The sequence below is a fragment of the Salvelinus alpinus genome, chromosome 3 (assembly GCF_045679555.1).
Source record: "Salvelinus alpinus chromosome 3, SLU_Salpinus.1, whole genome shotgun sequence".
NCBI classification, from domain to species: Eukaryota; Metazoa; Chordata; class Actinopteri; order Salmoniformes; family Salmonidae; genus Salvelinus; species Salvelinus alpinus.
The window spans coordinates 78,395,838-78,420,230 of record NC_092088.1 but is presented as its reverse complement, the minus strand read 5'-3'; the positions used below and the strand labels follow the sequence as shown (position 1 = coordinate 78,420,230).

General features: G+C 48.2%; 1 protein-coding gene across 2 annotated transcripts in view; it reads left to right on the top strand.

The window, feature by feature from the left end:
• LOC139571399 (protein tweety homolog 2-like) overlaps positions 1-24,393 on the top strand; it is a 106,292-nt gene that overhangs the window by 53,985 nt on the left and 27,914 nt on the right. For both annotated transcript variants that reach the window (XM_071394229.1, XM_071394230.1), the window contains exons 4-5: positions 4,705-4,925; positions 19,696-19,791. In XM_071394229.1, the coding sequence (XP_071250330.1) occupies positions 4,705-4,925; positions 19,696-19,791 (317 nt within the window). The remainder of the gene's footprint in view (positions 1-4,704; positions 4,926-19,695; positions 19,792-24,393) is intronic.

Genomic DNA, 24,393 nt, shown 5'->3' with positions numbered 1-24,393 from the left:
GATTACAGGGACTCTCGCAACTATATTCAATGTGCGGGACAAAATTGAGGCAATGATTAAGAAGGTGGAGCTCTTCTCTGTTTGCATTAACATGGACAAGGACAACACACAGGTCTTTCCATCATTGTATGAATTTTTGTGTGCAAAGAACTCAAGTTTACGGACAATGTCAAATGTGATATCGCGAAGCACCTGAGTGAGTTGGGTGCGCAATTACGCAGGTACTTTCCCGAAGCAGATGAGACAAACAACTGGATTCATTATCCCTTTCATGCCCTGCCTCCAGTCCACTTACCGATATCTGAACAAGAGAGCCTCATTGAAATTGCAACAAGCTGTTCTGTGAAAATGTAATTTAATCAGAAGCCACTGCCAGATTTCTGGATTGCGTTCAGAGTATCCTGCCTTGGAAAATCGCGCTGTTTAGACACTGATGCCCTTTGCAACCATGTACCTATGTGAGAGTGGATTCTCGGTCCTCACTAGCATAAAACTAAATACAGGCACAGAATGTGTGTGGGAAAGGATTTAAGACACTCTCTCCAATACAACCCAACATTGCAGAGTTATGTGCTTCCTTTCAAGCACACACTTCTCATTAACCTGTGGTGAGTTATTCACAATTTTCGATGAACAAATAAGGTTTTATATATAAGATGGTTAAATACAGAGCAAAATTATTGATTATTTTTATATTATTATAAAAAATAATAATGTCCTTTAAGAGCTCTTTGTCACTTCCCATGTCCTTTAAGAGCTCTTTGTCACTTCCCACGAGCCGGGTTGTGACAAACTCATACTCATTCTTATGTTTAATAAATGTATCTGTGGCAGGCTTACAATGATGGCAAAAACAACATTTGAGAGTACGCTAACCCTGGTGCTAGAGGGGGTACACAGCTGGAGGTTGAATGTTTGAAGGGGTACGGGACTATAAAAAGTTTGGGAACCACTGTCTTATGCCATCTGGGCTGTTTGTGGAATTCAGACCTTCAAATGCTTTCAAATCGTTTCCCACAATATCCATCATAGACAACCATTCTGTGCATTACTCTCCTAACCACCTTTCTATGTCTGTCAATCATCTTCTCAATGGCATACAGTATATTCTGTCACTTTCATGTTCTCTTTTCCTCCGAACCCAACAAACCAAAATGTCTCTTAACCCTTCTCTCAAGACATAATATCTATTTTGGGGTGTAAAACATCAGCTGTGGTTACCATCACATTAAACTGGTAAAAAAAAGTGGAATATATTCATGAAGAGGTTTTTCAAGATTTTATTACCCAAAATTAACCAGCGGAGAAGGAATCTATCTTTGGGAGACAGAACGGCTACAGCACTTTAGAGCCATGTTTCATTTCATGCCTGACCTCATCCATTCTGAGCTCATCCATTCAAATGTAATTGAAGGAACCCTCCTCTCCTCCTCACCATTGAGCTGAGACAATCAGTTTGAGTAAGAGCCCGGTGTCGTGTCTTTGCTATGGATTAAGTGTTATATGACATGCTATTTTATCAAATAAATTCTCTGTAATTAATATTGCCTGATTAAACTAATCATGTACATGTAATTAACTAGGAAGTCGGAGCACCACGGAAAAATGTTTATAGAGCTGTTGTCTTCTGAATAAACTCTTAAAGACCTGGTAATCTTTTATATCAATAGCAGTCAATTAGCAATCGTCACCTTATTCAGTCTCATCTGAACGTCGTAAAATTCTTGGTTATCTTCACAAACCCATGCTAACAAGTTGAATCATCAATACAACATTTTGTTTAATTATTTATTTACTAAATACCTAAATAATCACACAGAATTACATATACACAGGATGGATCATACATTGATTAATAATTATGTCATACAAGTAAACGTCCCTAGTGGACGGAACCGATATGATGGCTGGTTACACAAAGAAAGGGAGTTTGGTTTGAATGAAAGCATGGGAAGAATGAGGAACAAAAGGATTGGGTCTCTATCAGACCTTATAAAGCTAGGCTATCGGAAATACAGAATCTTATGCATTCTAAATAACTGCCCATTTGGAAAAGGAAAATGCAATAAATATTTACTCTGGGTTGCCCAGCAGAGATCTCCCTTGTCCTTTGAGGAATAGGTCTTGTGGTAGAACGAATACGTTGTAGTACCATCGTCGTGTGGTTGAACGAATACTTTGTGTACCCTGTCTTTCTAAAGAGATTGTCCGTCCTTTCCTAGCCCAAGTTTACAGCTGCTGCTGCTAACTCGATGTCTAAGATGTATCACTTCTTTAGTGAATAAGAGTTCAAAGTTCATATCAAGTTGCCATACTATAAGCTCATGCTATACTCTGGCTGGTATAGTCACATTCATCCTTCCAGCGTGGCGATCATCACCTCCACATTGAAATTCGCCCCCTTAAGCGTATGGACATCAGTCCTCACGTCATCGGGAACACAATGTTAATTTCGTTAGGTTGTAGTCATTCAACCATTCGCAACCAGAGCTCACGCTGAGGTTGGCTTAGTTCTGTAGTTGATATTAGCCCTTTTAAACATATGAACATCAGTCCTCACGTCATCGAGAACACAAGAGGTTGACTTTTGTCAATGGCCTTTTGTAGTGGGGGAGAGAAGGGCCTGCTTCATATTTCACAACAAATGTCTGTTCACTTGGGCAGGGCCACTGAGTGAGCATAGTTCACTTATGAAAACAATTCTCTCATTTAGAAGCTAAAATTACATTTAAACTTTTCACAAATAGTTTCATATTTAAACATTTAAATTGCACAACAATTATATATGAATCTGATAACTAGAATGTGTAGACTTTCCAAGATACAGTTTATGTCGTCTTATCATCAGTAATAATGTCTCAGATGACAACTGATCTGACATCATATTCTTTAAGTACCAACGGATACTTCCAACTGGTTGGATTACCTAAAGATTGTTCTTCCCCAACCTTTTGATGTTACAATACTCTCTCTGTGTTAACAAAAGGGCTTCCCAAGAGTCCATTCTGTAGAGTGGAGAGAAAAATGGGGACAGGTATTTATGGGGGGGTCATAAACCTTGCCAACAGGGCAACGTCATGACACAGGAAAAGAAGAATTATGCATCTTGTATCTCAAACTAGATCTCAAGCTGAAATATAATAATACCGCCATAGTACAGTGGCTAAAGTGATGCTCCACATGGTACTGTCCTAATCAGTGTACAGTAGGCCACATGGTACTGTCCTAATCAGTGTGCAGTAGGCCACATGGTATTGTCCTAATCAGTGTACAGTAGGCCTCATGGTACTGTTCTGATCAGTGTACAGTAGGCCTCATGGTACTGTCCTGATCAGTGTACAGTAGGCCTCATGGTACTGTCCTAATCAGTGTACAGTAGGCCTCATGGTACTGTCCTAATCAGTGTACAGTAGGCCTCATGGTACTGTCCTAATCAGTGTACAGTAGGCCTCATGGTACTGTCCTAATCAGTGTACAGTAGGCCTCATGGTACTGTCCTAATCAGTGTACAGTAGGCCTCATGGTACTGTCCTAATCAGTGTACAGTAGGCCTCATGGTACTGTCCTAATCAGTGTACAGTAGGCCTCATGGTACTGTCCTAATCAGTGTACAGTAGGTCTCATGGTACTGTCCTGATCAGTGTACAGTAGGCCTCATGGTACTGTCCTGATCAGTGTACAGTAGGTCTCATGGTACTGTCCTGATCAGTGTACAGTAGGCCTCATGGTACTGTCCTAATCAGTGTAGCATAATGTATTTGTTCTGTATCTGCCAATGTCACCTTAACTCCCTGAACCAACCTTCTGACCAGCTTTATCTTCTTCCCGTGGGTACTCTTCTCTTTCGCTTTATTTTTTCTCTCTTTCTCTCACTTTCTTTCTTTCTTTCTTTCCTTTCTATCTTTCCCTCCTTTTATCCTTCTCTTACTTTCTTTCCTTCTTTTACTCTTAATTCCCTTAATTTCTTAATTCCTCTCGTTCTTTCTCTCTACCCCCCATAGCCAAAGGCAGTAGTGAGTGAGGACTCCACACACAGTGAATACCAAACTACCTCATTACTTCCACCCAGCAGTCCCCCAGAACCAAACGACAGCGCTGTCCCCTCCTCCACAAACACAAGCAATATGAGTGGTCGGTACTCCCACTGAATGCCAAGTACCTAGGGCTGAATGGAAGCATTTATTGCCCTTTTTAATGATCAAATACCAGGATGTCGCTGTCTCTGAAAAGCCTTTCCCAGTCAACAACCCTGGAAGCATGTTGTAATTAAGTGGGGAGTGAAGTGGTAGTGTAATCATGCTCCACATTTGGGCTGTGTCCCAACTGGCACCAGATGTGCGCTACTTTACATAAATAGTCAGAAATAGTGGTCTATATAGAGAATAGGGTGTCATTTAGGACAGACCTTAACTCTTGCTAATCATATGTAAATGAACTGAGTATTCTGTGTGTACTGACACCGCTCTTCCTCTCCCCCTCTTCTCCTCTCCCCCTTTCCTCTCCCTCTCTTCCTCCTCTCTCCCTTTCCTCTGCCTCTCTTCCTCCTCTCCCCCTTTCCTCTCCTCTCCCCCTTTCCTCTCCTCTCTTCCTCCTCTCCCCCTCTTCTCCTCTCCCCCTTTTCTCTTCTCCTCTCCCCCTCTTCGCCTATCCCCTTCTTCTCCTCTCCCCCTTTCCTCCTCTCCATCTCTCCTCCTCCTCCTCCAGGTGACGGGCACCATGGGTAGCATGGAGAGTGGTCTGAAGCAGCACCTGGCGAGGTTGGATGAGATCTTCGCAACGCGGGGAGACTACGTACAGACCCTGCACTTCATGCAGCAGATGGCTGACAACGTCATCAAACAGCTGTTGGGCCTGCCTGACTGGGACATGGCTAAAGTAGATTTGGCCGCTATCGCAGACCAGATCACATACATAGAGTACTACAGGTATAGATAACCAGACCAGACCACATTGTAGAGTACTAAATGTATAGATAACCAGACCACATACGTAGAGTACTACATGTAAAGATAACCAGACCAGACCACATACGTAGAGTACTACATGTATAGATAACCAGACCACATACGTAGAGTACTACATGTATAGATAACCAGACCACATACGTAGAGTACTTCATGTATAGATAACCAGACCAGACCACATACGTAGAGTACTACATGTATAGATAACCAGAACAGACCACATACATAGAGTACTACAGGTATAGATAACCAGACCAGACCACATACGTAGAGTACTACATGTATAGATAACCAGACCAGACCACATACGTAGAGTACTACATGTATAGATAACCAGACCAGACCACATACGTAGAGTACTACAGGTATAGATAACCAGACCAGACCACATACGTAGAGTACTACATGTATAGATAACCAGACCAGACCACATACGTAGAGTACTACATGTATAGATAACCAGACCAGACCACATACGTAGAGTACTACATGTATAGATAACCAGACCACATACGTAGAGTACTTCATGTATAGATAACCAGACCAGACCACATACGTAGAGTACTACATGTATAGATAACCAGACCAGACCACATACGTAGAGTACTACATGTATAGATAACCAGACCAGACCACATACGTAGAGTACTACATGTATAGATAACCAGACCAGACCACATACGTAGAGTACTACATGTATAGATAACCAGACCAGACCACATACGTAGAGTACTACATGTATAGATAACCAGACCAGACCACATACGTAGAGTACTACATGTATAGATAACCAGACCAGACCACATACGTAGAGTACTACATGTATAGATAACCAGACCACATACGTAGAGTACTACATGTATAGATAACCAGACCAGACCACATACGTAGAGTACTACATGTATAGATAACCAGACCAGACCACATACGTAGAGTACTACAGGTATAGATAACCAGACCATATACGTAGAGTACTTCATGTATAGATAACCAGACCACATACGTAGAGTACTACATGTATAGATAACCAGACCAGACCACATACGTAGAGTACTACAGGTATAGATAACCAGACCAGACCACATACGTAGAGTACTACATGTATAGATAACCAGACCAGATCACATACGTAGAGTACTACATGTATAGATAACCAGACCACATACGTAGAGTACTTCATGTATAGATAACCAGACCAGACCACATACGTAGAGTACTACATGTATAGATAACCAGACCAGACCACATACGTAGAGTACTACATGTATAGATAACCAGACCAGACCACATACGTAGAGTACTACAGGTATAGATAACCAGACCATATACGTAGAGTACTTCATGTATAGATAACCAGACCACATACGTAGAGTACTACAGGTATAGATAACCAGACCACATACGTAGAGTACTTCATGTATAGATAACCAGACCACATACGTAGAGTACTTCATGTATAGATAACCAGACCACATACGTAGAGTACTTCATGTATAGATAACCAGACCACATACGTAGAGTACTACAGGTATAGATAACCAGACCAGACCACATACGTAGAGTACTACAGGTATAGATAACCAGACCAGACCACATACGTAGAGTACTACATGTATAGATAACCAGACCAGACCACATACATAGAGTACTACATGTATAGATAACCAGACCAGACCACATACGTAGAGTACTTCATGTATAGATAACCAGACCACATACGTAGAGTACTACAGGTATAGATAACCAGACCAGACCACATACATAGAGTACTACAGGTATAGATAACCAGACCAGACCACATACATAGAGTACTACAGGTATAGATAACCAGACCAAACCAAATACATAGAGTACTACATGTAAAGATGACCAGACCAGACCACATATAGACCAGGGCCTGGTTTCCCAAAAGCATCTGCAGGCTAAGTTCATCGTTAGAACCTTTGCAGGAGCATCGTTAAATCTCCTAGCTGTTTCTCAAAGCCATCGCTACTAAAGTTACACTTGAAAATTGTCATTACTTAACGCCTCCGGCCACTCGTAGAACAGCTAAGTCTGACGTTAATGCTTTTTTGTCCTCCGGTGTGACTTTATAGACAGAAGATCTCCACTTAACACAAAATCAAGATGTTTATCTATCTTTCTGTGACCGCTGATAACTTCAGAACGAATGTGACTAGGAATGTATTTGCAATTGTTACAAACAAGCTAAAGATAAAAATATACTTTAATTGAAAACCGAGATGACTGCATAAACAGCCTACAGTATAGCCTAGATAAGTCTATATCATTCAATAATATTGAAATCTATTTAATTTTCATTCAATTGTAAGCGGCTGTCGGTAATTTTTGCCTCAATATATTTAATGATGTGTAACAACACATACGCAGTGTGAGGGCAGTGTGTGTGTGAGAGAGGTATTGTAATGAATGGCTACCTCTCATTCAGTAAGATACACTACATGACCAAAAGTATATGGAAACCTGTTCGTCGAACATCTCATTCCAATATCATGGGCATTAATATTGAGTTGGTCCCCCCGTTGCTGCTATAATGGCCTCCACTCTCCTGGGAAGGCTTTCCAATAGATGTTGGAGCATTGTTGCTGGGACTTGCTGTAATGGTTTTCTTCCTGGGATGAAGGAGAGGACCAAAACGCAGCGCGGCTAGTGTTCAACATAATTTAATAAAGAATATGTGAACACTACAAACAACAAAACAATAAATGTGAAAACCGAAAACAGTCCTATCTGGTGCAGAACACAAAGACAGAAGACAGGAAACAATCACCCACAAAATCCCAACACAAAACAAGCCTCCTATATATGATTCTCAATCAGGGACAACGATTGACAGCTGCCTCTGATTGAGAACCATATTAGGCTGGACACAGAAACAGACAAACTAGACACACAACATAGAATTCCCACCCAGCTCACGTCCTGACCAACACTAAACAAGCAAAACACATAAGAACTCTGGTCAGGACGTTACAGTACCCCCCTCCTGAGGTGCGGACTCCGAACGCACCCCCTAAAACTCAAGAGGAGGGTCTGGGTGGGCATCTGTCCGCTGTGGCGGCTCCGGCGCAGGACGAGGACACCACTCCACCACTGTCTTTGTCCCCCTCCTTAGCGTCCTTTGAGTGGCGACCCTCGCCCCCGACCTTGGTCTAGGAACCTTCACCAAGGCCCCCCCTAGATAGAGGAGGTAGCTCAGGACAGAGAGGTAGCTCAGGACAAAGAGGTAGCTCAGGACAGATAGGTAGCTCAGGACAGAGAGGTAGCTCACGACAGAGGGGCAACTCCGGACTGAAAAGCAGTTCCGGACAGAGAGGCAGTTCCGGACTGAGTGGCACCTCCGGACTGAGTGGCACCTCCGGACTGAGTGGCACCTCCGGACTGAGTGGCACCTCCGGACTGAGTGGCACCTCCGGACTGAGTGGCACCTCCGGACTGAGTGGCACCTCCGGACTGAGTGGCACCTCCGGACTGAGTGGCACCTCCGGACTGAGTGGCACCTCCGGACTGAGTGGCACCTCCGGACTGAGTGGCACCTCCGGACTGAGTGGCAGCTCCGGACTGAGTGGCACCTCCGGACTGAGTGGCACCTCCGGACTGAGTGGCACCTCCGGACTGAGTGGCAGCTCCGGACTGAGTGGCAGCTCCGGACTGAGTGGCAGCTCCGGACTGAGTGGCAGCTCCGGACTGAGTGGCAGCTCCGGACTGAGTGGCAGCTCCGGACTGAGTGGCAGCTCCGGACTGAGTGGCAGCTCCGGACTGAGTGGCAGCTCCGGACTGAGTGGCAGCTCATGACTGGAGGGCAGCTCATGACTGGCTGGCGGCTCTGGCGGCTCCTGACTGGCTGGCGGCTCTGGCGGCTCCTGACTGGCTGGCGGCTCTGGCGGCTCCTGACTGGCTGGCGGCTCTGGCGGCTCCTGACTGGCTGGCGGCTCTGGCGGCTCCTGACTGGCTGGCGGCTCTGGCGGCACCTGACTGGCTGGCGGCTCTGGCGGCTCCTGACTGGCTGGCGGCTCTGGCGGCTCCTGACTGGCTGGCGGCTCTGGCGGCTCCTGACTGGCTGGCGGCTCTGGCGGTTCCTGACTGGCTGGCGGCTCTGGCGGCTCCTGACTGGCTGGCGGCTCTGGCGGCTCCTGACTGGCTGGCGGCTCTGGCGGCTCCTGACTGACGGGCGGCTCTGGCGGCTCCTGACTGACGGGCGGCTCTGGCGGCTCGGGACAGACGGGCGGCTCTGACGGCTCGGGACAGACGGGCGGCTCTGACGGCTCGGGACAGAAGGGCGGCTCTGGCGGCTCGGGACAGACGGACGGCTCTGACGGCTCGGGACAGACGGACGGCTCAGACGGCGCTGGGCAGGCGGACGGCTCAGACGGCGCTGGGCAGGCGGACGGCTCAGACGGCGCTGGGCAGGCGGACGGCTCAGACGGCGCTGGGCAGGCGGACGGCTCAGACGGCGCTGGGCAGGCGGACGGCTCAGACGGCGCTGGGCAGGCGGGCGGCTCAGACGGCGCTGGGCAGACGAGCAGTGCAGGCGGCGTTGAGCAGACGAGCAGTGCAGGCGGCGTTGGGCAGACGGATGGCTCAGACGGCGCTGGGCAGACGGATGGCTCAGACGGCGCTGCGCAGGCAGTCATTTCAGACGGCGCTAGGCAGACGAGCAGTGCAGACGGCGTTGGGCAGACGGCCGACTCTGACCTGCTGAGGCGCACAGTAGGCCTGGTGCGTGGTGCCGGAACTGGTGGTACCGGACTGAGGGCACGCACCTCAGGGCGAGTGCGGAGAGAAGGAACAGTGCGTACAGGGCTCTGGAGACGCACAGGAGGCTTGGTGCGTGGTGCCGGAACTGGAGGTACTGGGCTGGAGACACGCACCACAGGGAGAGTGCGTGGAGGAGGAACAGGGCTCTGGAGACGCACTGGAAGCCTGGTGCGTGGTGTAGGCACTGGTGGTACTGGGCTGGGGCGGGAAGGTGGCGCCGGATATACCGGACCGTGCAGGCGTACTTGCTCCCTTGAGCACCGAGCCTGCCCAACCTTACCTGGTTGCATGCTCCCCGTAGCCCGACCAGTGCGGGGAGGTGGAATAACCCGCACTGGGCTGTGTTGGCGAACCGGGGACACCATGCGTAAGGCTGGTGCCATGTATGCCGGCCCGAGGAGACGTACTGGAGGCCAGATACGTTGAGCCGGCTTCATGACACCTGGCTCAATGCCCAATCTAGCCCGGCCAGTGCGGGGAGGTGGAATAACCCGCACCGGGCTAAGCACACGTACAGGAGACACCGTGCGCTCTTCCGCATAACACGGTGTCTGCCCGTACTCCCGCTCTCCACGGTAAGCATGGGAAGTGGGCGCAGGTTTCCTACCTGACTTCGCCACACTACCCTTTAGCCCCCCCCCCCCCCCCCCCCCAAGACATTTTTGGGGTTTATTCTCGGGCTTCCTACCGCGCTGTCGTGCTAACCTCATTCGCCGGTATCCCTCTGCACATTGCTCCATGGAATCCCAGGCGGGCTCCGGCACTCTCCCTGGGTCAACCGACCACCTGTTTATTTCCTCCCAAGTGGTGTAACCCAGATCCGGCTCCCGCTGCCGAGCTAGCTCCTCAAAACGCCGCCTCTACGCTTTTGCTGCCTCCAGCTCTGCATTGGGGCGGCGATACTCCTCTGGCTATGCCCAGGGTCCTTTACCGTCCAGCTCGTCCTCCCATGTCCATTCCTCCTTTCTCTGCTGCTGTCGCTGCTGCCCGTTGCCACGCTGCTTGGTCCGAGTAAGGTGGGTGATTCTGTAATGGTTTTCATCCTGGGATGAAGGAGAGGACCAAAACGCAGCGCGGCTAGTGTTCAACATAATTTAATAAAGAATATGTGAACACTACAAACAACAAAACAATAAATGTGAAAACCGAAAACAGTCCTATCTGGTGCAGAACACAAAGACAGAAGACAGGAAACAATCACCCACAAAATCCCAACACAAAACAAGCCTCCTATATATGATTCTCAATCAGGGACAACGATTGACAGCGGCCTCTGATTGAGAACCATATTAGGCTGGACACAGAAACAGACAAACTAGACACACAACATAGAATTCAAACCCAGCTCACGTCCTGACCAACACTAAACAAGCAAAACACATAAGAACTCTAGTCAGGACGTTACACTTGCTTCCATTCAGCCACGAGCATTAGTGAGGTCGGGCATGGATGTTGGGTAATTAGGCCTGGCTCACAGTTGGCGTTCCTATTCATCCCAAAGGTGTTCGATGGAGTTGAGGTCAGGGCTCTGTGTAGGCCAGTCATTGTCATGCTGAAACAGGAAAGGGCCTTCCCCAAACTGCTGCCACAAAGTTGGAAGTACAGAATCACCTAGAATGTCATTGTATGCTGTAACGTTAAGATTTCCCTTCACTGGAACCAAAGGGCTTTGCCCGAACCATGAAAAACAGCCCCATTATTCCTCCTCCACCAAACTTTACAGTTGGCACTATGCATTCGGGCAGGTAGCATTCTCCTGTCATCCTCCAAACCCAGATTTGTCCGTTGAACTGTAAGATGGTGAAGTTCTATTCTTCTGATTCTATCAATTCTATCCTCCTGATTCCTCCTTACAAGCAAAAATTAAAGCAGGAAGCACCAGTGACTTGGTCTATAAAAAATTGGTCAGATGAAGCAGATGCTAAACTACAGGACTGTTTTGCTATCACAGACTGGAACATGTTCCGGGATTCTTCCGATGGCATTGAGGAGTACACCACATCAGTCACTGACTTTATCAATAAGTGCATCGAGGATGTCGTCCCCGTAGTGACTGTGCGTACATACCTCAACCAGAAGCCATGGATTACAGGAAACATTCGCACTGAGCTAAAGGTGAGAGCTGCCGGTTTCAAGGTGCGGGACTCTAACCCGGAAGCTTATAAGAAATCCTGCTATGCCCTCCGACAAACCATCAAACAGGCAAAGCGTCAATACAGGGCTAAGATTGAATCGTACTACACCGGCTCCGACGCTCGTCTTATGTGGCAGGGCTTGCAAACTTTTTTCAGACTACAAAGGGAAGCACAGCCGCAAGCTGCCCAGTGACACTAGCCTACCACACAAGCTAAATCACTTCAATGCTTGCTTCGAGGCAAGCAACATTGAGGCATGCATGAGAGCATCAGCTGTTCCGGACAACTGTATGATCACTCTCTCCGTAGCCGACGTGAGTAAGACCTTTAAACAGGTCAACATTCACAAGAATGGGGGCCAGACGGATTACCAGGATGTGCTGACCAACTGGCAGGTGTCTTCACTGACATTTTCAACATGTCCATGATTGAGTCTGTAATACCTACATGTTTCAAGCAGACCACCATAGTCCCTGTGCCCAAGAACACGAAGGCAACGTGCCTAAAGGACTACAGACCCGCAGCACTCACGTCTGTAGCCATGAAGTGCTTTGAAAGGCTGGTAATGGCTCACATCAACACCATTATCCCAGAAACCCTAGACCCACTCCAATTTGCATACCGCCCAAACAGATCCACAGATGATGCAATCTCTATTGCACTCCACACTGCCCTTTCCCACCTGGACAAAAGGAACACCTACTGTATGTGAGAATGCTATTCATTGACTACAGCTCAGCGTTCAACCCAATAGTACACTCAAAGCTCATCACTAAGCTAAGGATCCTGGGACTAAACACCTCCTTCTGCAACTGGATCCTGGACTTCCTGAAGGGCCACCCCCAGGTGGTGAGGGTAGGTAGCAACACTTCTGCCACACTGATCCTCAACACTGGAGCCCCCCGTGGTGCGTGCTCAGTCCCCTCCTGTACTCCCTGTTCACCCACAACCGCATGGCCAGGCACGACTCCAGCACCATCATTAAGTTTGCAGGCGACAAAACAGTGGTAGGCCTGATCACCGAAAATGACGAGACAGCCTATAGGGATGAGGTCAGAGACCTGGCCGGGTGGTGCCAGAATAACAACTTATCCCTCAACGTAACCAAGACTAAGGAGATGATTGTGGACTACAGGAAAAGGAGGACCGAGCACGCCCCCATTCTCATCGACGGGGCTGTAGTGGGGCAGGTTGAGAGCTTCAAGTTCCTTGGTGTCCACATCAACAAACTAGAATGGTCCAAACACACCAAGACAGTCGTGAAGAGAGCACGACAAAGTCTATTCCCCCTCAGGAAACTAAAAAGATTTGGCATTGGTCCTGAGATCCTCAAAAGGTTCTACAGCTGCAACATTGAGAGCATCCTGACTGGTTGCATCACTGCCTGGTACGGCAATTGCTCGGCCTCCGACCGCAAGGCACTACAGAGGGTAGTGCGTATGGTCCAGTACATCACTGGGGCTAAGCTGCCTCAGGACCTCTACACCAGGCGGTGTCAGAGGAAGGCCCTAAAAATTGTCAAAGACCTCAGCCACCCCAGTCATAGACTGTTCTCTCTACTACCGCATGGCAAGCGGTACCGGAGTGCCAAGTCTAGGACAAAATGGCTTCTCAACAGTTTTTACGCCCAAGCCATAAGACTCCTGAACAGGTAATCAAATGGCTACCCGGACTATTTGCATTGTGTGCTCCCCCCAACCCCTCTTTTACGCTGCTGCTACTCTCTGTTTATCATATATGCGTAGTCACTTTAACGATACATTCATGTACATACTACCTCATTTTGCCCGACCAACCAGTGCCCCCGCACATTGGCTAACCGGGCTATCTGCATTGTGTCCCACCCACCAACCCCTCTTTTACGCTACTGCTACTCTCTGTTTATCATATATGCATAGTCACTTTAACCATATCTACATGTACATACTACCTCAATCAGCACGACTAACCGGTGCCTGTATGTAGCCTCCCTACTGTTATAGCCTCGCTACTGTATATAGCCTCGCTACTGTTATTTTTCACTGTCTTTTTACTGTTGTTTTTATTTCTTTACTTAGCTATTGTTCACCTAATACCTTTTTTTGCGCTGTTGGTTTTAGCCTGTAAGTAAGCATTTCACTGTAAGGTCTACACCTGTTGTTTTCGGCGCACGTGACAAATAAACTTTGATTTGATTTGATGATTCATCACTCCAGAGAATGCGTTTCCACTGCTCCAGAGTTCAATGGCGGGGAGCTTTACACCACACCAGCCGATGCTTGGCATTGATCTATAGACTGCTCGGCCATGGACACCCATTTAATGAAGCTCCTGGTGAGCAGTTCTGGTACTGACGTTGCTTCCAGAGGCAGTTTGGAACTCGGAAGTGAGTGTTGCACCCTAGGACAGACGATTTTTATGCCCTTCAGCACTCGGCGGTCCTGTTTTGTGAGCTTGTGGGGCCTACCACTTCACAGCTGAGCCTTTGTTGTTCCTAGACGTTTCCACTTCACAATAACAGCACTTACAGTTGACCGGGGCAGCTCTAGTAGGGCAGACATTTAAGGACTTGTTGGAAAGGTGGCATCCTATGACGGTGCCATGTTGAAAGTCACTGAGCTCTTCAGTAAGGCCAATCTACTGTCAATTAAGATTGCATGGCTGTGTGCTCGGTTTTATACACCTGTCAGCAATGGGTGTGGCTGAAATAGCCGAATCCATTGATTTGAAAGGGTGTCTAAATACTTTTGTATATATAGTGTATTTATCCAGTGTTCAGTTTGTTTTTACAACATTTACACAACATTATTATAACCTTACTGAGTTCAGATGAAAACATAGTTGTCACGACTTCCGCCGAAGTTGGTCCCTCTCCTTGTTCGTTCGGCGGTTGATGTCACCGGCTTTCTAGTCACCACCGATCCATGTTTCATTTTTGTTTTGTTTTGTCTTCATTGTACACACCTGGTTTCCATTCCATAATCATGTTCCTTATTTAACCCTCTGGCTTCCCCTTTTGTTTTGTGCGTGATTGTTTTTGTCAAGTGGTTCCGTGTACGTGTTCTGGATTCTTTATGTTTATCCTTGTTGGATTATTGTTGATATTGAGTAAATATCGTGGCTTTACTCATACCTGTGTCCTGCGCCTGACTCCGCTTTATTCCATTCACCTGGAACACTGACAGAATCACACACCTAAAGAATGGAGTCAGCAGGTGCACCCAGCCATCCTCTACCTGTGGAGGAGCGCGTCCAGCAGCACGCGACTATGTTGCAGAGTCTCGGTACTGCCATGGATTGCGTGTGGCAAACTACGGAGAGATGGGAGAGAGGGGGTTTTTCAGCAACCCCATCATCATCACCCCAGCTCCCACAACAACCTCCCTCGATGTACACCCCTCCTTCACCAGCATCCAGTGGAATTCGGTTATCGCTCCCGGGGGTATATGACGGAATGGCTGCCGGGTGCCAGGGGTTCCTTCTCCAGCTGGAGCTCTACCTGGCGACCGTTCGGCCGGCTCCTTCGGGATGCGAGAGTGTGAACGCCCTCATCTCCTGTCTGACGGTAAAGCACTGGAATGGGCCAACGCCATCTGGGGAAGAGAAGGACCGGCGTTGGACGATTATGAAGATTTCACCCGCCGCTGCCGGGCGGTTTTCGATCATCCACCTGAAGGGAGAGCGGCGGGGGAACGACTATATCATCTCAGACAGGGGATGAGGAGCGCACAAGAGTTCGCGCTGGACTTTCGCACTCTGGCCGCCGGCGCGGGATGGAATGAGCGGGCCCTGATCGAACACTGCAGGTGTAGTTTAAGTGAGGACGTTCGCAGGGAGCTAGCCTGCAGGGACACCACCCTTAAGCTTGACGAGCTGGTGGACCTATCCATCCGGCTGGATAACCTGTTGGCCTCCCGCGGACGTCCGGATCGGGGTCCGTCAGTTCCATCCCCCAGCACTTCCGATCCAACGCCGATGGAGCTGGGAGGTGCTGCAATGAGGGGGACCGGAGGGGGGACCATTCCCTGCACCATCTGTGGCCGCAGAGGGCACACTGCTGGTCGGTGCTGGGGAGGTTCCCCAGGGAGTCGAGGTAGCAGGCGGAGCGCTGGTGGATCATCCCAGGTGAGTAGGCACCCGACTCACCCAGAGCTCCTTGTTGCGCACATGTGGATGGTTTATAGAATTTCCTGAGCTTTCCCCGCATTCCCAGCATAAGGCGCTAGTCGTTCAGGCGCGGCTGGGAACTTTATTGACCGTTCCTTTGCACGTAGATTAGGGATCCCTATTGTTCCTGTTGATGTTCCCTTCCCTGTACATGCCTTAGATAGTCGTCCTTTGGGGTCGGGGCTAATTAGGGAGGTCACAGCTCCACTCTGTATGATAACGCAGGAGGGTCATGAGGAGAGAATTAGTCTCTTTCTGATCGACTCTCCTGCGTTTCCTGTTGTGTTGGGCCTTCCCTGGTTGGCCTCAAATGACCCCACTATTTCGTGGCAACAGAGCGCTCTCAAGGGATGGTCCCGTCAGTGCTCAGGGAGGTGTGTAGGTGTTTCCTTAGGTGCAACTACGGTGGAAAGTCCAAACCAGGTCGCCACCATGCACATTCCCCCCGAATATGCCTATTTGGCACTCGCCTTCTGTAAAAAGAAGGCGACTCAATTACCACCCCATTGACGGGGGGATTGTGTGATAAATCTCTTGGTAGACGCAGACGCAGCAGCTTGTATCCTCTGTCACAGGAGGAGACGGCGGCTATGGAAACATATGTCACCGAATCTCTGGGACAGGGATACATTCGGCCTTCCATTTCACCTGCCTCCTCGAGTTTCTTTTTTTTTTGAAGAAGAAGGATAGAAGTTTACTTCCGTGTATTGACTATCGAGGTCTTAATCAGATCACGGTAAAGTACAGTTACCCGCTACCTCTCATAGCCAGTGTGACAGAGTCATTGCACAGGGCGCGCTTCTTCACAAAATTGGATCTCAGGAGCGCTTACAACCTGGTGCATATCCGGGCGGCGGATGAGTGGAAGACGGCATTTAGTACCACTTCTGGGCACTATGAGTTCCTCGTCATGCCGTACGGGTTGATGAATGCTCCATCATTCTAATATTCTCCGCTACACGTGCCGAGCATGTGTCCCTGGTACGCAGGGTGCTTGGTCGACTGTTGGAGCATGACCTGTACGTCAAGGCTGAAAAATGTCTGTTCTTCCAACAGTCCGTCTCCTTTCTAGGGTACCGCCTTTCCGCGTCAGGGGTGGAGATGGAGAGTGACCGCATTGCAGCCGTACGTAATTGGCCGTCTCCAACCACGGTAAAGGAGGTGCAGCGGTTCTTAAGGTTTACCAACTACTACCGGAGGTTTATCCGGTGCTTTGGTCAGGTCACGGCTCCCATTACCTCCTTGCTGAAGGGGGGACTGGTGCGACTGCAGTGGTCAGCTGGGGCGGACAGGGCTTTTAGTCACCTGAAGGCTATGTTTACCTCGGCTCCCGTGCTGGCTCATCCTGATCCCTCCTTGGCCTTCATAGTAGAGGTAGACGCGTCCGAGGCTGGGATAGGAGCTGTGCTGTCTCAGCGCTCGGGTACGCCACTAAAGCTCCGCCCCTGTGCTTTCTTTTCGAAGAGGCTCAGTCCGGCGGAGCGAAACTATGATGTGGGGGACCGGGAGCTGTTGGCTGTTGTCGGAGCTCTGAAGGCGTGGAGACATTGGCTTGAGGGGGCTAGACACCCTTTCCTCATTTGGACTGACCACCGCAATCTGGAGTACATCCGGGTGGCGAGGAGACTGAACCCTTTTCACCCGCTTTGTTTTCACCCTATCATACAGACCAGGTTCCCAGAACGTGAAGGCAGATGCGCTGTCCCGGATGTATGCCACAGAGGAGCGGTCCGCGGATCCCACTCCCATAATTCCGGCTTCTTGCCTGGTGGCACCGGTGGTATGGGAGGTGGATACAGACATCGAGCAGGCGTCACGTACAGAGCCCACTCCCGCACAGTGTCCAGTTGGGCGTCTGTACGTTCCGTCTGATGTCCGCCATCGTTTGATCTGTTGGGCCCACACGTCACCCTCTTCTGGTCATCCTGGCATCGGTCGTACAGTGCGCTGTCTTACTGGGAAGTTTTGTATGGTGGCCCACGTTAGTGGCCCACGTTAGGACGTGAGGGTTTATGTTTCTTCCTGCTCGGTGTGCGCCCAGTGCAAGGCACCCAGACACCTGCCCAGAGGGAAATTACAACCCCTTCCCGTTCCACAACGGCCGTGGTCACACCTATCGGTGGATTTCGTGACGGATCTTCCCCCGTCACGGGGTAACACCACGATCCTGGTTGTTGTGGATCGGTTTTCTAAGTCCTGCCGTCTCCTTCCTTTTTGCCCGGTCTCCCTACGGCTCTACACACTGCTTTTCAGTGTGTGCTAGGTTATCAGCCGGTCCTGGCACCGTGGCATCAGAGCCAGATCGAGGCTCCTTCGGTGGATGAATGGTTTCGGCACTCGGAGGAGACATGGGACGCTGCCCATGTGCGTCTACAGTGGGCCATCAGGCGGCAGAAGGCGAGTGCCGACCGCCACCGCAGTGAGGACCGGGTCTGGCTCTCGACCCGAAACCTACCCCTTCGCCTGCCCTGCCGGGTCCGCGGTTTGTGTGGCCATTTAAAGTCCTGAGGAGACTGAACGAGATTTGTTATAGGTTACAACTCCCCCCTGATTATCGTATTAATCCCTCGGTCCATGTGTCTCTCCTCAGGCCGGTGGTGGCTGGTCCTCTCCAGCAGTCTGAGGTGCGGAGAACCTCCACATTCAGCGAGTTGTTATACATGGATCCAATTCCCTGTGATGGTGTTCAGCCTGTGATGGTGTCCAGCATGTGATGGTGTCCAGCCCCCTGCTGAACATGTACTGTACTATCCTCTGGCTGCCCAGAGATTAGAGGGGGGGTGGAGGAGAGAGAGCGTAATATGAGAGACGGAGAGAGATGGATAGAATAGAGAGAGAGAGGGGGGGAGCGAGAGGTGGACGGACGGACGTAGTCATAGCTTTCAGAGCATTACATATTCATGCATATGGATTTGAGCTCATCCATTAGTAAACCATCTGGACTGGATTTGTGCCCCAGCCAGAGACCACTGAGCACAGCTACTGCATAGCACTGCTTCTGTTCTGACTGGAGCAGATGGCATCAGGAGAGGGCACGGAACACACACACACATTGACTAAGGCTACATCTTCTTCTCACACACATATGCATACACCTACACACAGATTTACATCATCAGCAAAAAGTAACGATAACAAGTACACACACAGCCTACACCATGTCTATTCATACACTGACACAGACGCACACACGGTATGCATCCTATTGGGGTAAAGTGTCAGCCAGTTCTGTGTAAGCTAGAGACATGGGCAAGCCAGCGGACTCTCATTTGGGTTGAAATGTGGTTGGCTGCTCCCTCTGCACATTACTGTAAGAATAGGAATACTGTGATGGTTGGACCTGCGGCCATATTGAGTGAACCCATAGGAGTAAATCAAGGAAGAAAAGAGAACTGTCACTGACTGTCTGTCATTCCCTCTGTGTCCTCTAGGATCCTGCTGTAACTCATTCTAGATCTGTTATACTGACTGCCTGTCACTGACTGTCTGTCATTCCCTCTGTGTCCTCTAGGATCCTGCTGTAACTCATTCTAGATCTGTTACACTGACTGTCTGTCACTGACTGTCTGTCATTCCCTCTGTGTCCTCTAGGATCCTGCTGTAACTCATTCTAGATCTGTTACACTGACTGTCTGTCTCTGTCTGTCTGTCATTTCCTCTGTGTCCTCTAGGTGGCTCACCTACCTGCTGCTACTGATTCTAGATCTGGTGATCTGTCTGGCGGCTTGCCTGGGCCTAGCCAAACAGTCTCGCTGGCTGCTGACAACGTGAGTAGCCTACCGCCCCTGTTACTGTTTTGTCCCTGTTCTGACCTTGTTATTGTTCTGTTACTGTCCTGTCCCTGTTACTGTTCTGTCCCTGTTCTGTCCCTGTTACTGTTCTGTCCCTGTTCTGTTACTGTTCGATCCCTGCTACTGTTCTGCCCTTGTTACTTCTGTTAATTTTCTGTTACTGTTCTGTCCCTGTTACTGCTCTGTTACTGTTACGTCCCTATTACTATTCTGTCCCTTTCACTGTTCTGTTCCTGTTCAATTCCTATTCTGTCCCTGTTCTGTTACTGTTCTATCCCTGTTACTGTTCTATCCCTGTTACTGTTCTGCCCCTGTTAATGTTCTATCCCTGTTACAGTTCTGTCCCTGTTACCGTTCTGTCCCTGTTACTGTTCTGTCCCTGTTACTTCTGTTACTTTTATGTTACTGTTTTGTCCCTGTTACTGCTCTGTTACTATTCTGTCCCTGTTACTGTTCTGTCCCTGTTACTATTCCTATTCTGTCCCTGTTCTGTTACTGTCCTATCCCTGTTACTGTCCTATCCCTGTTACTGCTCTGTTACTGTTACTGGTCTGCTACTGTTCTGCACCTGTTACTGTTCTGTCCCTTTTACTGTTCTGTTCCTGTTCTAATCCTATTCTGTCCCTGTTCTGTTACTGTTCTATCCCTGTTAATCTTCTGTCCATGTTACTGTTCTGTCCCTGTTACTTATTTTACTTTTCTATTCCTATTCTGTCCCTGTTCTGTTACTGTCCTATCCCTGTTACTGTCCTATCCCTGTTACTGTTCTGTCCATGTTACCATTTGGTCCCTGTTACAGTTCTGTCCCTATTACTGTTCTATCCCTGTTACTTCTGTTACTGTTCTGTCCCTGTTACTGCTCTGTTACTGTTACTGTTCAGTCCCTGTTACTGTTCTGTCCCTGTTACTGTTCTGTCTCTGTTCTATCCCTGTTACTGTTCTGCCCCTGTTACTGTTCTGTCTCTGTTACTTTCCTATCCCTGTTACTGTTCTGACCCTGTAACAGTTCTGACCCTGTTACTGTTCTGTTACTGTTCTGCTACTGTTCTATTCTTGTTACTGTTCTGTCCCTGTTACTGTTCTGTCCCTGTTACTGTTCTGTCCCTGTTACTGTTCTATCACTGTTACTGTTCTGTCCCTGTTACTGTTCTGTTACTGTTCTGTCCCTGTTACTGTTCTGTCTCTGTTACTGTTCTGCTACTGTTCTATTCTTGTCACTATTCTGTCCTTGTTCTGTTACTGTTCAGTCCCTGTTACTGTTCTATCCCTGTTACTGTTCTATCACTGTTACTGTTCTGTCTCTGTTACTGTTCTGCTACTGTTTCATTCTTGTCACTATTCTGTCCTTGTTCTGTTACTGTTCTGTCCCTGTTACAGTTCTGTTACTGTTCTGTCCCTGTTACTGCTCTGGTACTGTTACTGTTCTGTCCCTGTTACTGGTCTGCTACTGGTCTGCTACTGTTCTGCACCTGTTACTGTTCTGTCCCTTTTACTGCTCTGTTCCTGTTCTAACCCTATTCTGTCCCTGTTCTGTTACTGTTCTATCCCTGTTACTCTTCTCTCCATGTTACTGTTCTGTCCCTGTTACTCTTCTGTCCCTGTTACTTCTTTTACTTTTATGTTACTGTTCTGTCCCTGTTACTGCTCTGTTACTGTTACTGTTCAGTCCCTGTTACTGTTCTATCCCTGTTACTTCTGTTACCTTTCTGTTACAGTTCTGTTACCGTTCTGTTACTGTTCTGTCCCTGTTACTTCTGTTACTTTTCTGTTACTGTTCTGTCCCTCTAACTGCTCTGTTACTGTTACTGTTCAGTCCCTGTTACTGTTCTGTTTCTGTTACTGTTCTGTTACTTCTGTTACTGTTCTGTTACTGTTCTGTCCCTGTTACTGCTCTGTTACTGTTCTGCCCCTGTTACTGTTCTGCCCCTGTTACTGTTCTGCCCCTGTTACTGTTCTGTTACTGTTCTGCCCCTGTTACTGTTCTGTTACTGTTCTGCCCCTGTTACTGTTCTGTTACTGTTCTGCCCCTGTTACTGTTCTGTTCAATTCTTTAAAGTATTGTTTGGGCTGTCGTGGAATTGCCTGCTTGGAGATTTGCCATGCCCATTTCCAAGAACCATACATTTGTGGTTGATTGAATTGACTTGTAGTCATGCCATAACTGCCATTTCAAGAACCACCCCAGACTTCCTAGAGCGTTAATATACTGTAGCAAGTTAACACTTGACCTGTTTTGTCAAGCAGCATGACCAGGTGAACTGGGGACAGCAAGGAGTCATCAGGCCAGGTTGTCCTGGGGCATGATCCTAGGGCTCAGGTCCTCAGAGAGAGAGAGAGAGAGAGAGAGAGAGAACTTAAATTCACACAGGACACTGGATAAGACCGGAGAAATACTCCAGATAAAACAGACTGACTCTAGCCCCCCGACACATAAACTACTGGAGCATAAATACTAGAGTCTGAGACAGGAGGGGTCAGGAGACACTGTGGCCCTGTCCGACGATACCCCCGGACAGGGCCAAACAGACAGGATATAACCCCGCCCACTTTGAAAAAAGAACAGCCCCCACACCACTAGAGGGATATCTCCAACCATCAACTTACCATCCTGAGACAAGGCCGAGTATAGCCCACGAAGATCTCCCCCACCGCACAACCCAAAGGGGGGTGCCAAAAAAATGAAGGTTTCCAGTGCTGTAGGAGCTGTATCTACTACGTTTGTTAGGGACAAACTGGATCGTTCAGAGTTCCAATGTGGCAATTGTTTGCTTGTCGAGGATTATAGGCTTGAGGTGGCTTCCTTGATCACGCAGGTCGCCAGCCTACGTAAGAAACTGGGGGAAACACAGAGTGGAGTGTTTACCTTTTCTACGCCTGTGGCTGAATGGCGTTCGTGCATGTTGGATGCATCTCCGTCTTGTCGTTATCCGACTGGCCGGTGTTGGCTGGAGTTCGTTCACCAGGGGAGCCATCTCCTGCCTCTCCTCCCCATCTGATAGTGGAGTCGAAGGAGCACAGCAAGAAGGAGCACAGCAATCGACGATGGTCGCATGTCACGAGCCGGGGAAGACAGCGGCCTCCCGCAAAGCTGTCTAGACTCCCAACGAGAGGCCCGGAGCAGATACAAACAACTAATAATTTCGCCACCCTGGAGCCTGATCTTCCTGCACCTTCGTCACTGGGGGGGGTACCTGTGTCTGCGGCTATTGTGCCTATTCCAACTCCTTCCCCTACGATTTCGAAGTCGACGTCGGCAACCTTCCGTCCCTGCTCTGGATTGAGCAGGGCTACTCCATCTATCAGAGGCCTGCACCATCCTGTGAAGCGTGGGAGTGGGTGGATTTCCTCGTCTTTCTCGCCAGCTGTGATTTTGGGCAGCTCCATGGTAAGAAATGTGACTGTCCCTGGTGCAAAAACAATGTCCTATCCCGGAGCTCGTGTAAATGACATTACTAAGCTGCTCCCGTATGTACTACACCAGGACATGGACATCGATTCCATCATAGTCCATGTGGGTTTTAATGACATTTTGAAGGGCAGCTTTGAACAGTTGAAACTGGATTTCAAAGAGCTGATTGACTCTCTGCTAGACACTAATAAAAGACCCATCATATCTGGTCCTGTGTCCTCTCTGAATTGTGGCATTGAACGTTTAGCAGGATTCTTTCTCTTCACAACTGGCTACATGATTATTGCAGTTCAATGGGTGTAACTTTTGTTGACAATTTCGATACCTTTTGTAAATAAAACACCTTTTATAAGGAGGATGGGATACACCCGAATCATTTGGGTTCATGGATCCTTTCATAGCATTATAAGTCTGTGTTGGAACAATGACTTATCAATGACCCAAGCCCAGCTCAGTTAATTCCGACCATTGTGTCGCTGAGTCATCATAATGCTTTAGCAAATGTACATTATACCAGGGGCATTGGTAGACACAATGTAAGTAACCTAATTGATGTCCCTCTGACTGCCCTGAATGGCTCTGCTGATCCTACAGCTATTGTATGTAGTGTCGTGTCTTTGGCTATGCCAGATTAATTGCTATGACATGCTATTCTATAAAATAATTTCTCCATAATAAATATTACCTGATTGAACTAATCATGTAAATGTTAATTAACTAGAGAGGGACACCACAAAATAATATTTATAGAGCTGTTATCTTCCGAATAAACTCTTAAAGATTTAGTAATATTTTACATCCATAGCAGTCACATTAATCGTCATTTTATTCAGTCTCATCTGAAAGTGGTAAATCCTTGGTTATCTGCAAGAATCCTGGCTAACAAGTTGAATCAGCAATACAAAATTGGGTTTATTTATTTACTAAATACCTAACTAATCACACAGAATCACACTTACACAATTAAATCATAACTTGATCACAAAGTGCCGTCATAAAGGAAAACGTCCCTAGCGGGCAGAATAGATATGACAGCTTGTTACACAAAGAAAAGGGGCGGGATTTTAGTGAAAGAGAGGGAGACTGGAACATAGGCGAAGCTGTGTTATCGTAAATACAGTATCTTATGCATTCTAAATTACCGCCCATTTGAAGAAGGAAAATGCAAT